Source organism: Pseudorasbora parva, chromosome 10, assembly GCF_024679245.1.
Source record: "Pseudorasbora parva isolate DD20220531a chromosome 10, ASM2467924v1, whole genome shotgun sequence".
Taxonomy (NCBI): domain Eukaryota; kingdom Metazoa; phylum Chordata; class Actinopteri; order Cypriniformes; family Gobionidae; genus Pseudorasbora; species Pseudorasbora parva.
In genome coordinates, this window is record NC_090181.1 from 32,329,294 (window position 1) to 32,346,833 (window position 17,540).

Genomic DNA, 17,540 nt, shown 5'->3' on the forward strand with positions numbered 1-17,540 from the left:
GACTATGTTATGGGGAAGCACAGACGAAGCACTGCTACTTGGGTGCAGAGATATCACGCAACACATTGTGACCCTACCAAACTAAAACAATGTATGCATTGAGACAAAAATGCATTTGCCCACATATCTAAATGTAGGAAAGAAGTTGAATAAGCCCTATTTCTAAAAATGGTGGAGTGTTACTTTAATTTATATACAGCATATAATAGTTTTCGAGTAGTGCTCCTAAATTTTTGCTTGGTGCTCCTAACTTTGTTGGGAGCACCAGCGCTATTTCATTGGAAAACTCTAATTTGGACAAATGCTTTATATAATACCTTGTAGAGATGAAAGTGATGGAGTACAAAGATGTCACAGAGTTGTTTTCGCCTTTCAAAATAAGAGGTCAAAATGCACCTCCTTTTACACCTGACTTATTTTTACCTGTTTTTGTTGAAATTAAATGGAGCCATCCGTTCAGAATCTCTAATACACACAAGCCTGAATGATTTATTTTCATAACGTGACCTTGGATTTGGCATTGCGTGATTGTTGTTCTGATAACATCTTTATTTGAGCGTGTTCCTTTTTGTTTGTGTCTCTGCATATTTAGTTTTTTTTTTTTTCATAATGCGATGCAGTTCTTTCTTTTAAAGTTGAATTAGCAGAAAAACCCACCGAATCATCAAAGATTCCTCCACTGCTCTGGGTCTCATAAGGGTTCTGGTGATGATGGCACGATGTTAGAAAGCATTCAAAGATTGTTTTGTGGATGTCAACACATTAGATTATCCCATTTAAAAGCGGCCTAGACTGTTTTATGTGTTCATTGTATACATTTTTGTTGAAATATGTCTCTTATGCTATCTGAGTCTGCATTTATTTGATCAAAAATACAGTAAAAACAGTAAAATTGTGAAATAATAATAATATTATGATTTAAAAGATTTGTTTTCTATTTTATTTTTAACATCTAATTTATTGAAGTAATATAAAAGCTGTATTTTCAGCATCATACACTGTAAAAAAAAGAAGTAATTTTACAGGTAATGGTCTGTATTTTTTACAGGATTTTCCTGTTTTTTCATTATACAGTGAAATACCTGTTGTTTTACAGATATTTGCTGTAATTTAATTTTTGACTATTCAATTTACAGGAACTGCTTGTATTTTGGTATTACATGAAATTTCTGTTTTTTTTATGAGGAAATTTCTGTGTTTTTGCATAAGTTTGATTATGTAATTTTGTATTTTTACAGATTTTTTTCTGTAAAAATAGGAACAAGGAAATGAATGTAGAAATCAGCAGCCATTCAAGATTTTTAATGTTTATTGTCTTGTTTAACACATTAACAAGATAATGTGCTTGTTAAAGCGAGTTTTTTAGGCTAAATAATAGTATCTGTAGGTTTTCAACGTATCTTTTAACTTTGTCTTGCAAAAAAAAAAAGAAAGCTAATTTTTTTTTTTTTTTTTGCACTGACTAATTCTCCCCTAAATTTCCTAACCACGTCTATTATTCATGTGCATTTTATGGGTTTCCGAATTGAGTTGCAAATGCTGTGGGTATATGTATGTGTATATACACTGTAAAAAACACAACTTGAAAAAAGTTGAAATGACTAAATTTGTTGTGTTGGTTCATCAAAATATCACACATTGTAAAAAACACAAATTGAAAAAAGTTGAGAAGACAAAAAAAATCCAAAAATCCATACTCTATAAATCTCATACAACAAAAAAAAATCTTAGTACTAATTTCCCCTAGCTTTTTCTTGTTGACTCAACTTTGGTAAATAACAGTTACACAAACTGAAAATAAGTTGTCTGTGACACACAAAAAAATGTTTAGTTGAGTCAACGTGACATTATTTGTTTTCTGGAGAGATGCTACTAATCTGTAACAAATCTTTTGTAGTTGAGAAAATTCAGGATTTTGTGTTTTTTTTGGAAACAGAAGTTCTTATTAAGAATGAACAGGTTCAGAAGTAGACTTTTTTATTGAAAATGTTTGGTTACCATTTTGGTGATGAGTGTTTCCTTTAGTTGGGCAGTTTGAGTCTTAGCAAATTGTATGAGTTTGTAACCGTGTTAAACAAAACATAATTTGTTGCAAATAATGCTGTAACCAATGATCAAGGGATCTAGAGAACAGTAGTTGACTACTTTATTCATGATTAAAATGATTTTTTTTTTTTAATAATGGTGTATTATATTTACCACCAAAGTTTTTTTTGCAGCAGCAGCAGCAGATCAGTCATTCTGAATTTTGATTTTTAAATACATTGTGGGAACTTTTTTTAGACACAGACAGACATCTAGAATCAGCATATGAATCTCAACAATGGTGACATGCTTCATGCCACAATGCTTGCTGAGAGCACTCATTTTAATACTACATTGGCTCCCAGCATGCATTGCGGCATGAAGCATGTCACCATTGTTGAAATTCACATGCTGATTCTTGATGCCTGTGTGTGGTAAAACACTCCCCCCAATAATGTATTTCAAGTTCAGAAGGTCTGCTCTACTGCAACAAATATAATATTGAAATAATCAGAAATAATAATATTGATTTATTAGAGTTTATGAGGCTGAAAACTTGATCAACTTGGTTTCTTTCTTAGCAGAAAATAACCGTTTTTTTAACAGTTTTTTTTTACAGTGTATATATATACTCACACACTCACATACATGTTGTTATCTGTACTTAAACTTTTTTTTTATCATTCTTTAAAGATAATTGTTCTGTTTTAGAGGTGTATGACTGTGTTTTAACAATTAAAGTATGTTAAAAGTAAAAGATTTCATTGTATTAAAAGGAGATTTTTGTGTAGAATAACAGTAATAAACTGTAATTATAGGATAAGAAATTACTGTTTTTTTTTACAGTTTGGCTATGTTTTTTTTACAGGTTTTTTTTTTTTTTTTTTTACAGTGTACTTTAGTCTTCAGTGACACATGATCCAAGAGAGTTGTTTTTTTGTGCAAACTGATTTTGTTTTCAGGATTTGTTGGTGAATAAAAAGTTAAAAAGCAACAATTTATTTGAAATGTAAAGCTTTACAACATAAATGTCTTTACCGTCACGTTTGATCAATTTAAAGCATTGTTCCTAAATGAAAAAAAGTTGGGGAAATTGGCTCCAGACTATTGAACCGGTGAATATTTTCTCATTCTCTTTGCTTTTTTGTGTCATTACTTTGTGTCATTGTGTTATGAACATGTCATTATTTTCATATTTCCCATACACATTTTCATGCAGTTTTATATTGCTTTTTTTTTTATCTCCCTTTTGCAATACATTAGGTATTTTTTATTTTTATGTCAATGTTCATGTTAGCCTGCCTAGAATGAACGATATAGGAAGGGGCCAGAGGGTCCATTCATGTAGCTCTCAGGCCTGCACTATAATTTGACTCTTTTCAGTTTTCAGTGACACTTAAAAAAAGCACAAAGTGATTTGTCAAGGGCCTGCATGCTCAAAAATCAGACTACCTCCAGATAACAGGGTGGCAAGAAGATGGATCTGGTGGTATCTCGTACTAAACTCCCTGTGATTATGTTCACTCAGGAAGGAGTGAAATAGACAAGGGTAGAGAGAGAGAGGGGGGGGGGTCACATTTATTAAGTTATCACTTGCTTCCTTTATGCATTATTTGGTTTGCTTGGTAGAAATGTTTAAAAGAATCTTGTGAAAAGAACTCTTGACCAACCAATCAATTGAACTTATTTTGACTAACAAATAAAGCAGAGACTTCTGACATAGCCATGTATGTACTAAGTTTGCAATTTGCCTGACTTATGACTCTCATGCGTGTTTAAACACAACATAGGCCAGTTAAACACATTTTTAAACGGATAGCTTGACATTTCATAAAGATAACGTGACCTTTTGTGTTCGGGCTCTCCCATACATCTGATCTCTGCATGTAAACCACATTCCTCACTTGGAGCTTAAAAGTTATAGCCTAAACTCCAAAGCAAAGGTGGTTATTAGACGTATAATTTTAAAGAAAAAGATGTTTAGTCAGGGCAGGAATGCTTCATTATAAGCCTTGTAAATCAAAGCAGACTTTCTCCTCTTCGGCCTGAGGATGTCATTTCTTGAGAAATGCACTAAACTGCACTGAAGCTGATGTTGATTCTGTATCATTTATTCTTAACAGAGGTGAAAGTCTATCGAGATGTTCTCAATGTAAGACGGCGCGATACTGCAGCGTTCAGTGTCAGGTAAGAGCCCTTCACACACACTTTCCTAATCGTCAGAGCTTACAAACAAGTTTGTGATGCAATTTTACATTTAAAGATTAGTTTTTTTTTCCTACTTAAATTTTTACACTTAAATAATTGACAAATGCAAAATGAGATTCTAGTCTTATCAGCAGCCTTTATAAATGTGTTAAATTCATTACTTTTTATTTCATTTAATTTCATTGTTGAATTTCACATTAATTTATATTCCAAACTGCTTAGAGAATAAAACAGGTGAGGAAAACACCATAGATTATCCTATAGGGCACCTTTATTACTTCACTTCACTTCACTTCACTTCACTTCACTTCACTTCACTTCACTTCACTTCACTTCACTTCACTTCACTTTATTGTTTTTGTTTTTGTTTTTGTTTGCTTTGCTTTGTTTTTTATTTGTTTTTTATTTTTATTCTCTTATATTATCTTCTATTTTTAATTTAATTTTGTTTATATTTTATTTTATTTTTGTTTTATTTATTTATTTATTTAAATGTAATTTTGTTTTGTTTTATGTTTATTTTATTATTTTATAAAAATATATTTCAAATTAGCAAGATTTGTGCTTATTATTTCTATTGTTGCCTGTCCAAGAGATATGAAGTCAGTCACTGAAAGGCAATATATGGTCATTAAAATTCTCCAGGTTGTTGTATAAATGCTTATGAGACGGCGGTTATCGGAAACTCCAATGTATAAATAGTGTCCAGTGTGACTTCTCATCAGAAGTATTTGGTGGTTGAAGCCATACACCTGTGAAACACGTTCTACATTCAGATTATTTCCCAATATTACTTTTATTATCATTTAACAGCACTTAAAGGGATAGTTTAAGCAGAAATGACAATTATGTTATTGTCTGCTCACGTCTCATAATGTTTAAAACCTGCTTTCTCAAGGAAACAGCGGCAAACTAGTCGATACAACCAGGGTTCTAAATTACCTTTTTTGATCACCAGCCAATGTGGCTGGTAACTTTCTAAAGTTACTAGCCAATTGGAATTTCCACTAGCCTATTTTTTTTTAAAGTGAAAATAGGAGAAATTATGAGTGTCACTTAATACCACACTTGGTATGAAAAAATCAACTGTGGGAGCAATTATTAGAAAATGGAAGACATAAAAGACCACTGATAATCTTCCTTGATCTGGGGCTCCACGCAAGATCTCACCCCTGTGAGCTCAAAAGGATCACAAGAACGGTGAGCAAAAATCCTAGAACCACATGGGGGGACCTAATAAATGACCTGTAGAGAGCTGAGACCAAAGTAACAAAGGCTACCATCAGTAACACACTACGCCTCCAGGGATTCAAATCCTGCAGTGCCAGACATGTCCCCCTGCTTAAGCCAGTACATGCCCATGCCCATGTGAAGTTTGCTAGAGAGCATTTGGATGACCCAGAAGAGGATTGGGAGAATGCCATATGGCCAGATGAAACCAGAATATAACTTTTTTGTTAAAACCCAACTTTTTGAAGGAGAAAGAATGCTGATTTGCACCATACCTACTATGAAGCATTGGGGTGGAAAAATCATGCTTTGGGGCTGTTTTTCTGCAAAGGGACCAGGATGACTGATCTGTATAAACGAAAGAATTAATAGAGTCATGTATCGTGAGACTTAAAAGAAAGTAAAAACTTTCTTCCATCAGCAAGGGCATTGAAGATGAAATGTGGCTGGGTCTTTCAGCATGACAATGATCCCAAACACACCGCCCGGTTCTGGAGTGGCCTAGCCAGTCTCCAGATCTCAACCCCATAGAAAATCTTTGGTGTGTAAAAAGCTTGTGGCGACTTACGTTTGACCTCTGTCATTTCCAACAAAGAGTATATAACAAAGTATTGAGATGAACTTTTGTTATTGACAAATACTTATTTTTCACCATAATTTGCAAATAAATTCTTTAAAAATCAGATAGTGATTTTCTGGATGTTTTTTTCTCATTCTGTCTCTCATAGTTGTAGTGTGCCTATGATGAAAATTACAGGCCTCTCTCATCTTTTTAGGTGGGTGAATTTGCACAATTGGTGGCTGACTAAATACTTTTTTGCCCCACTGTACTTAACTTTAAGTCATTCAAAATCAGGATTTTCAGTCAATAGCAGCTTAAATATTGTTCAGTTCCTCACACAAAGCCATTGTATAGCTTCAGAAGAGACATATTCAGTAGGCTACTTCTATAACTTAAATTTTGGACTTTGAATGTGTCCTTCCTCATTCAGGTTTATATTATCTAAAAGAGCAGCATGGCATTTCTACTAAACACAGAAGAAAGAAAATTATGCAGGTTTGGAATGACATAAGGAGTAAATCATGACAGAATTACATTTTTGGGGTGAAATATCCCTTTAATGTGTCTGTCAGATGCTCTGCAGAAGTCTTTACAGTTCAAGAACATCCAGCATCTCAAAACTAGATAGCACGCTGCTTTAAAATAGCAAAGCTGTCAGTGTCAAACCAGCGTTGTTCTCTCCAGGCACTCAAGATTGTCAAGTTTGTCTTTGTCTTTTTTTAATTGTAGGGCGGTCTTTCATCATAATTCCCTCTAAAGGGAGACCACACAGCAAGCACGTTGGACAAGATCTGAGCTCTGATTGAAGATGTGGAACTTCATCATATATGTTTGTGAGATATTTTCTATTTATTATTTATCCTCATCTTCCCCTTTCAGAAACTAGCATGGCCCGATCACAAGAGAGAATGCAAAAGCCTTCAGCGCCTCCAGCCAAGAATCCCCACCGACTCCGTCCGCCTGGTTGCAAGGATCATTTTCAAACTAGTATGTGACATCAAAACACCTGCCACATTAGGGCCACTTCAAACCCGTTCAAAGCATGTTTTGCATTTAAAACTTTCACAGCTGGTGTTCAGCCACAGGGCTTGATATTGTTACACCCTTTCTGTCTCTCTCCACAGCTCAGCCAATCAAAAAGTGACCAAGAGGAGCTGTACTCGATAGCTGAACACCAGTCACGTAAGCTCCTGTTTGATTTGTATTTGCTCTGGTTGTTTCAATGTTGTATATTTTAGCTTGACTGGAATGCTGTGTTGATCAGCATTCAGAACTGAACCAATATGTTTAATAAAAGCATATGTGTTGCATAAACAGGATGCCTACGCATTAACCCTTAACGAGGTCGTGAACTGGCTTAAAAAATAAATAAATAAATTATGCTGTTGTCTGAGGTCTACGTATGACATTCAAAAACATCACGAATAAGTTAAAGGCTATTTTCTAACCTGGTTTTGAGCCTAGCTCCTGAAATGTTCAGTTTTTATGAGCATGTCGTATTGAAGACTGGGAAGTAAACGCCCACTGCTATGATTGGATATCAGTTTTGCATATTTAATGAGCTTCGGCTCCCCCGTCAGTACACGTGGGGAATTGTTTTGAAAACGTGTGGAAAAATGGCAGTCAGAAAGATTCACCCACAGGGGTCGCTAAATGTCTGTATAAAAAAAACAAAAACAATAATTTATCTTTCACCCACCCACAATTAATTATGTTATGTTTAGTTACACACATATACATAATCAGTATCAAACAATCTGTACCAATGCAATAATATCACATATAAAAAATAAAAAAAACGTTTTTAACTCACATAAGTGTGTTGCATCATTCCTTGTGGATCTAATATAGAAGGCACAGCATCGTTTTTTTCATTCTGTCAGCAAACCCAGTCTCTTGTTTACAAACTAATCCACGTGAAAAGAAGGAACAAACGCACAATGTCTTACCCGTGGAGCTGGATATTTATTAAAAATAAAGTTCAACCATGAATTGCTAATATTGGAATCCAAAGGAAGCTTATGCAGCATTTTTATTGCTTGGTAACTCCGGTTTAGCTCCACGTATGCTGATGTTATTTATCTATTACATGTCTTGTGTGAATCGCTGGGCGGGGCTACAGAATTTATCCGTTTTTCTTCTTCAGTTAAAAGACAACTCCGGGGAATTTTTAAGTTTATCTTGATCGTTATACCTTTGTGAGTAGTAACTATAAAAAACACACACACACAAAACGGATTGGTCCTTGCAACACGGAGCTATTACAGTTGAAGGGATTGTTCACTTAAAAATTAAAATTCTGTCATCCTTTACTCACCCTCAAGTTATTTCAAACCTGTATGAATTTCTTTCTTCAGTTAAACACAAGGGAATATATTTTGAAGAATGTCAGTAACCAAACAGTTAACTGGAGCCATTGACTTCCATAGTAGGAAAAAAAAAAATACTATGGAAGTCAATGGCTCCAGTTAACTGTTTGGTTACTGACTTTCTTCCAAATATATTCCCTTGTGTTCAGCTGAAGAAAGAAATTCATACAGGTTTGAAACAACTTAAGGGTGAGTAAAGGATGACAGAATTTTCATTTTAACGTGAACAATCCCTTTAATGCCCAGAGCCCCCACTCAGCTAAAACGACAGTTTTGTGTCTTTGTGCCTCTTAATAGACAGAAAATATGATTAAAACGTCTGTCCAACATGAACAGGGCCCTTACATGACAACGAGATGCGTTTAGCCACTTAGCCATTGTTTAAATTAATCTAAACAGTGTTTTAGACGACTAGCTGTATCTCGTACTGAAGTCCCGTTGGAACGCAGTTGTAGCCCCCAAAAAAAGGCAACAATCCAGTTGGGAAGAGGGTTGTGTGTGTAAAGCATGATTTTTTTATTGCTGCACATCTTTCCTCAAGCCGTGTGTGCCCAAATGGAAGGATAAATAAAGTTTACATTACCTCCACAGTGGTTGCAACCGTCTGCGACCACGGAATGGCATTTTTCTTCAACCGGCCCCGCTGTGTTGTGTCTGTGTAAGTTAGTCATCCTTGTCAAAGCGTTTGCTGCAAATTTTCACATTCTGTTGCCACAATTCGGAAAGGCACAAGTGCGAACCATTTCTTCTTCACTTGGGAGCCCGATCGGATCATCACTCTAGTGATGTCCGGTTCACGAACAAATCGTTCTTTTTCACCCATTGTTTTTAGTGAACCGGGCGAGCCAGTTCAGCAAATCGGACTGAATCGTTCTAAATGGATTGCGTCTCAAATCAGTGCTGATCACACAAGTTACTTTAGTTGCTCACTTTCTGACATGAGTGACAGTCCCTCTGAATATAAATAAACTAATGTCTTGAATTATATGTTGTAACTCCAACCATTCACTGAACTGAGTCATGTTTTGCTGAGAGATCTGATGAACTCACGAGCAGCTGATACTGAGCATACAGGTGTAACTGAACGAGCAGTGCTCCTCGGATCAGCAGTAGAGAATCAAAAATTGTTTCTTTCGGACACGTTCAATACTGAGAACCGATGAGCCGATGAGCAGAGTCCCTTCATACACACAACGCTCTTCCCAACTGGACTATTTGCCTTTTTCCGGCTACAACCGAGTTCGCGCGGGACTTCAGCACAAGATACAGCTAGCCATCTAAAACAGGTGAATTTTAACTGTGGCTAAGTGGCTAAATGCATCTCGTTGTCATGTGAGGGACCTGTTCATGTTGGACAGACATTTTAATTGCATTTTATACCTGTTAAGAGGCACAAAGACACCCTTTATGTTATGCCCCCATAACTGCTGTTTTAGCACTATGCAACTTTCCGTCCACTAGAGGGCGCCTATTCAAAACAAAAGCGTAGTTTGATGATACAAAGTTTGAGCGTAGTATCTTGGGACATGTGGTCTTCATGTGGTCTTCACTCATGTCGACCTCACAGCCGGTGGAAAATAGGACTCAGGCAGAAATCATGTTCATGGATGCGGTTATTAACATTACTATAGTGTAAAGCAGAGCAGGACCGAGTGTTGTGAGCACGGCTGCTGGAGTGATTGTTAAACAAATACCCGCCTCGTGAATACCGGGACTTTTATTATGACGGGATGGGACACAGTCGCCGGGCACGTGCACTAATCCGCTCTTCCGGTTATGATTTTGAGGTAATGCAGCTCTGTTTATCATATTAGATACATTTAAGTGTGTAGAAGAATGCATATGTGCGCAGGGGAATAGTGTTTCTTTACAAAGTGACAATGCCAACTAATGGCCTGGCATGCATAATGCAGTGCTTTTAGTCATTTTCGTGGATCTGTGTAAAATTCACCATTTTGACGATGTCGTCTGTACGCAAAATCCACACTGCGGGTTGTGTGGTGGGAAAGGAACAATGGCACACATTATGGCAGGGTGTAAGATCGCATTGACACAGGGGAGATACAGGTGGCGCCATGACAAGGTGTTGGCAGTGCTCGCAGACATCTTGGAGCAAGAAAGGAGGAAGAAACAACGAGCCAAAGTAAGACCACTGCTGAACACCATCACCTTTGTGAAAGAGGGCCAAAGACCTGTCTCAGACAGCCTAGCCAGGCAGAATCTCCTGCAGTCAGCCCAGAGATGGGAAATGGAGGATGATCTCGGGAGGAAACTCCAGTTCCCCGAGGCGGTACTGTCCACAACTCTAAGGCCAGATATCATCATGTGGTCTCCGGAGGGAAAGAAGATTATCCCGGTGTAGTTGACGGTGCAGTTGGAGGAGGGCTGTGAGGAAGCTGCAGAGAGGAAAAGAGCCAAATACCAGCAACTTGTCCAAGACAGCCGGGACAAGGGGTGGACAACATGGCTGATGACGGTGGAAGTCGGATGTCGAGGATTCCCAGCTCAATCTGTGTGGAATCTGTTGACGAAGGTTGGACTGAGAGGCTACTTGAGGAAAGCAGCCGTCCGTAGGCTGGGGGAAGAAAGAGTCTCTTGTTGGCTCTGGCACAAGAGAGAGGACAAACGCTGGAAGCCTGGAGGAGAGGAGCAGTGACTGCAGACCAACCAACTGGAGGGTGTTGTGGTTAGCTGTCGAAACACCTAGTGAAGGTTGGGGACCACCTGATGACCTCTTCCAGGCCAAGGCTTCACCCATTAGAAATGGGTGTATGTTAGCATCACAGATGTATTATACAAGTGAAGAGAGTTTCTATTTATTAAAAAAAATTCCTTCATTGTAGAACTTATATTTCATTATTTCAATGAACTCAAAATTTTAAGGCAACCAGGTTACTTACTTGTTTAAGTTAAACCAATTTTTTTTTTTTGACAGTGTTGTATCTGGTGCTCATGAAAGAGTGAGAACTCTGCATACAGTTCCATCCAAAAGTTTGAAAAATACCATATAGCTAAAGTAAAAAAATATATATTGATAAGTGATGCCACAAATTTTAATACATATTTTAATAAATAATAATAAAACCAATAATAATACATAAAAACAATATAGCAAATCTTAATAATCTTAAAATGGTATTTTACAAATATCTTACTGTTGAAAAATCTGCAAAATCTGATTGGCTGCTCTGGGAGAACGTCTTAAACCAGACAAGTTAAGACCAAACCACCTTAGGTTTTTCGGTAAGGAAATTCTAGAGCTTTTCTGATTTGTCTGTCATGTACTAACTTTAAGTTATATAGGTATGCTATAATGGTTTTCGAACCCATAGTCTTAAAAAACAAAACCTCTGCCAAATTTAATCCAGCAATCCAGTAATCCAGTAATCCAGCATTATGCATGACTGTGCATAATTTACTTAATGGTAAGTCACTTCAATGTATTTATGCTAAAGATCTGTGCTGATATTGTCCAAAAACTCACTATTGAAATCTAGGGCATTAGAAGTTGCCTTTCAGACTTCACAGAAATGAACAATGTCCATTGTCATATTACACATTTGACTTTTGCTTATTAAAAGTTATATACAGAATAAAGGCAAAAATGGGTGGCAAAGTTAAAAGATTAGATTTCCTATGATGAAAGGTGAATAAATGTCAAAATCTGGCAGGAGTTATTATAACATTATGAATGTTCTCCTCTTTCTGAATGGTACAGACCCTCTGTGAAACCTGCCTGCGGCCCCTGGCTTTACAAAAGTAATTGGCTATTTTGTCACAAAGAGCCTCTGACTTTTCTTTGGCCCGATTCTTTCCTATTCAGTCATAAGTAATGTGCAGCCATTAGAGAGGTAATCCCGCTGATGGTCCTTATGGAAGCAGTCAGCACCTCATCTGAACTTGTGCTTCATCATCACACTAACGGCTCTCGCTCTCACCTCAAAATGAAAGCCTCATCGGCTCATGTATTATTTCAGGAAATCCATCAGCTCCTCATTGCAGCTGTGCATTTTGCAGTTTCTTTAGATAAACAGAAGAGCATTTCATTTGATTTCTTTCCTTCATGTGTCAGAGTGATTTCAGCTAGTGGTCGAACAATGGGTTTTTCAGTGGCTAAGAGCCGAGTAGCCTATTTAATCCTGTTCATCTGTACATATTACCATTTAATGGTAGCAAATGAGACATGCAAAATAGCAGAAATTAAAGGAATCATTCACCCCAAAATTAATACAACAGCTTTTATGTCAATTATGAGTGGTCATGGTACATTGATGTCATTACTTATACATTATCATCTAAATTGCGAATTTGCATTTTCATTGAACACATTTAAGAGAAGAAATCATCACAACCGGGGCAAATTATGCCCAAATAGAAATGTATGTTGTAGCCACTGTGGATCTTTCATTAAATACAATTATTTAGTTGCACTTTCAGAGCGTGATAGAGAGAGAATTTATTCAGAATATACATTTCCATTGTAGCTTACACTACTGATCAAAAAATTCTGGTCAGATTTCTTTTTGATTAAAAATACAGAGAAGTATAGTTTTGCTGTAAGTACAGCTATTGTTACGAGGTGTGTAGATGCCAAGACGAAGGAGAGTGTAAGACTTCCAAACACAAACGATCTTTATTTACAAACTGGATTTCCAGGAAACATTAAGACTTTACCAAAAACTCAGAGAACCTCAATGGTGATAACATCAAGACCGGACCAAGACAGAGTGAAAACTAGGACCTTAAATACCAACACTGATGACAGACTAACAAGGGCGAACAGGTGACACAGATGACGGGACACAGCTAACAAAACTTAATACACGCTGGGACTGACTGTGGCGGGAAAACTAGAATAAAGAAACATGTGACAAAACTGAAACAAGGAAGAACACAAGGAAGAACACAGGAGACGAAGACTGGACATGTGACAGCTATATTATGAAGTATATAAAAATAGAAACTTGTAATAATATTTTAACATTTATTCCTGTAATGACAAAGAATCATTTCTCCAGTCTTCAGTGTGACATATGCCAATTTTGGTGCTCAAGAAACATTTCTTCTTCTTCTTCTGGGAGCATGAAATTGTCCAAAATGTTTTGGTATGCTGAAGCATTAAAAGTTTCTTACCCCTGAAAAGCCCAACCCCTGAAAAACAACCCCACACCCTCCTATCTACCCTCCATCAAACTTTACACTTGGCACAATGGATCCAGGCAAGTACCGTTCTCTTGGCAACTGCCAAACCCAGACTCGTCCATTAGATCACTCCAGAGAACTCTCCACTGCTCTAGTCCAGCGGCGGCGTGCTTCACACCACTGCATCCGATGCTTTGAATTCTACTTGATGTAAGGCTTGGATGCGGCTGCTCAGCTGCATGAAGTTTGGAGGTCTGTAGCTATTGACTCTGCAGAAAGTTGGCGACTTCTGTGCACTGTGCGCCTCAGCATGCACTGACCCCGCTTGTGATTTTACATTGCCTACCACTTCGTGGTTAAGTTGCTGTTGTTCCCAATTGCTTCCACTTTGTTATAATACCGTTGTTATAATTTATTATAAACAGTTGACTGTGGAATATTTGGTCGTGATTAAATTTTACAAATGGATCACGGTATCATGCTTGAATTCACTGAGCTCCTGAGAGCGACCCCTTCTTTCATAAATGTTTGTAGAAGCAATCTGCATGCCTAGGTGCTTGCTTTTATACACATTTTGTCATTGAGGTGATTGGAGCACCTGAAATAAATGATTTTGAGGGGTTTTCCAATACTTTTCGCAATATAGTGTAGAAAAAAATAGATTTGAGACCTATTATAGTTTAATTTTTCAGCAAAAATTGTGCAATTATGTATATGTATTCATCTATGTCTTGCTCTGGGGGTAGTCAAAAATTTGCCCATGTGACATCACAAATCCTACCATATTCAGACAAGTGTTTTTAATGAGGAGGACATTTAAGGTACAAAGACCTCTTATATGTCAACAGATCAAGTAAAATGTTATGCTAATGTCATGAACCCATTAATTGTATGGAGAAGTTTTTTTTAAATGCTTTACAGAAGAGTTTAAAACAACTTGAGGATCCGTAAATGGTCCAAAAATGTTTTTGGGGGGTGAACCATCACTTAAAGGAGACCTGGCTTCACACTCATAATTCTGCACACGTTCAACCTTTCATGCTTCTGGAGCATGTAGATCTGTCTGCCATACAGCCCTGTTGTTTTCTTCTCAGGAGAGGTTTCAGACCCCACTGGTGCTTGTTTAATGTGGCCTGCTATTTGTTAGTTTTTATAATCTACAGTATCTATAATTTCTAAAAATGTATTGTGATTGTCCAAAGAATGGATTTTAATAATCTCAGTTTCTCCAAAATGCCTAAACAATATTATTTGGTTCTGTATTTCAGAGATAGAATTTTCAAGGAGATGATAAAAGGCACTATAGTCGTGGTGATGGCATACCAGATTTATGTGTTGAATCTGCAGAGTTTTACTACCTTGTGTGTCTGTGTTTAAGATGCTGAATGCGTGTGTGAGAGTGAGAGATATGAGCCGTGAGCTGTTGCCGCTCTGTTCAAACGTTCGCTCTGTCTGCCGCAGCAGCAGTGAACACACTGAAGTTCATTGATGGTGTGTTTGAAGGAAGTAGATCAGAGCAGGAGGGTTAATGGAAAAGCCCATATGTTTGTCAAAGCTGACATAAATCACGCATACGCACGTCTTCTACCTTTCTGAATTGACACTAAAATCTACACTATCGGACACCCATTTTAATGGTACAGTCTGGAAATGCAAAGCTCTCTGTACACACACACAGTAAACAACTTCCTAACACATCTTCTGCAACTAAGCACGAACCTAAAATGTAACAACAAAACACACACACACACACACACACACACACACACACACACACACACACACACACACACACACACACACACACACACACACACACACACACACACACACACACACACACACACACACACACACACACACACACACATTTTGGTCTATGTGGTTTACAGGGACTCTCCATAGGCGTAATGGATTTTATACTGTACAAACCGTATTTTCTATCCCCTTACACTGCCCCTGCCCCTAAACCTACCCATCACAGGAAACATTCTGCATTTTTACTTTCTCAAAAAAACATCATTTAGTGTGTTTTTAAGGCCATTTGAATTATGAGGACATTTGATATGTCCTCATAAACCACATTTATAGTGTAATACCAGTGTAATACCCATGTAGTTATACAAATTTGTGTCCTCATAAACCACATAAACAGGCTCACACACACACACACACACACACACACACACACACACACACACACACACACACACACACACACACACACACACACACACACACACACACACACACACACACACACACACACACACACACACACACCTTTTATCCTCTTCTTTTTTCTTATTGTGCGTTTCAGCACTTTTGTGCTTCTCTCTTATTGATCATCATTAACCTTTTCCTGGTTCTTCTCAGTTTTGTTTATATTAGCATGTTATTTTATGTATTTCTATATACCAATTTATTTTTGAAGTTTTTCAGGTTAATTAGATTTGATTCTGTTCCTGTTTCTATTATTAATTATTACATCCAGTGTAAATTATAAACAGCTACAGGGTTGATACATTTGAATTGAAATTACTGTGAAAATACAATCATTTTGTAGGTGGATCTTTGGGACTCTAATTATGTTTTTTTTTAATTATGTTTTTTTTTTTTTGGACATGGTAATTACATACTTACATGATTACTATGCAATATTATTAATGCCGTATTTATGTATTTGCATGGTATTCATTTCCAACCAGTGTTATTTTAGTATTATTTTAGTATTTATTACTATTTTTGAATTATTGTTATTATTATTTTTGTATTTTCAGTTTTCATTGAATATATTTTAAATGAAAGTTTTAGTAATTTTATGTACTTTTGTGATTTTAGTTAGTTTTTAATACTTAATACTATATCTTAGCCTAGAAATCTAGACGCACCCTAGCGGCAGCAAATTTAATTTGCCCGCAAGTGTGGTCTAGCAACTCTCAATTCCTATCTGGGCTGTATTCCTCAGAATCTGGACGGCCCAATCACATCGTGTAGGTAGGCTATAGAGTCGGCGGGCAGGGCCATAATGACGACGGCCGAGTTGCGTTTGCGTGCTTCTAGTAACACAGTCTTCTAGTAAACACAGAAACTGGCGAACGGTGGCGGTCTTTCGAATCAGCTCTGCCCGCGCCTCCGGAAGACTTGGAGTTAAGCTTTCCTCTGAGAAAAGAACAAAGAGCGGCACTGAAGTCATTCTTAAAAAGGGAAGATGTGTTCGGAGTTTAGCCGACCGGATACGGCGAATGTTTAATCAGTCAGCGAGCTCCCCTTCACCTTCGTTGCTCCGGTTGGTGTAGCGCTATCCTATCGCGTGCAGAGGGAGTTTGAAAGACAACCGTTTATCCCGCCCCTCGGACTGAGCCCTGTCTATGGTGAGTTTCCAGACCAAACATCTTGATGTGGGTCTGGCTTGTCAGGCTAACTATATCTAGCTTTAATTTATATTAATTTCTGTTTAAGTTTGAGTTTTTAGTATTTCATTTTATTTATTTGATATCAGTCAGTTTCTAAGGCAACACTTATAATTTATTTTTTCCCCCAGCTTTATGTAGCTTCCTTTAAATTAATACTTACAGTTTTGTCATTGTTAACTAATACAAACTAAATTACTGGTATGTTATATTCCGTGTTTTCTGGATGTATACCATGGCAGTTACCTTTAGTTTTTTTAAATATATACCATGTTAGTATAATTTTTTACTATAATAATTATGATATTTTGTCAATAGCTACAGACCTCCAAACTTTGTTTGTCCTTCAGATTAGCTCAAGAACAGTGCGTAGAGAGCTTCATGGAATGGGTTTTCATGGCCGAGCACCAAGTGCAATGCAAAGCATCGGTTGCAGTACTGTAAAGCACACCATCATGACTTGACTCTAGAGCAGTGGAGACGTGTTCTCTGGAGTGACCAATCATGCTTCTCTGTCTGGCAATCTGATGGATGAGTTTGGGTTTGGTGCTTGCCAGCAGATTTATACTTGCCTGACTGCATTGTGCCAAG

The 17,540-nt window shown here is 37.2% G+C and overlaps 1 protein-coding gene across 2 annotated transcripts in view; it reads left to right on the top strand.

Annotated features, from left to right (window-relative positions):
* The window catches only part of smyd3 (SET and MYND domain containing 3), a 286,640-nt gene that overhangs the window by 40,044 nt on the left and 229,056 nt on the right, over positions 1-17,540 (top strand). The window contains exons 2-4 of one of the 2 annotated variants that reach the window (XM_067455895.1): positions 4,149-4,212; positions 6,905-7,012; positions 7,150-7,207. In XM_067455895.1, coding sequence (XP_067311996.1) covers positions 4,149-4,212; positions 6,905-7,012; positions 7,150-7,207 — 230 coding nt within the window. The remainder of the gene's footprint in view (positions 1-4,148; positions 4,213-6,904; positions 7,013-7,149; positions 7,208-17,540) is intronic. The other variant, XM_067455896.1, reaches the window with a different exon arrangement.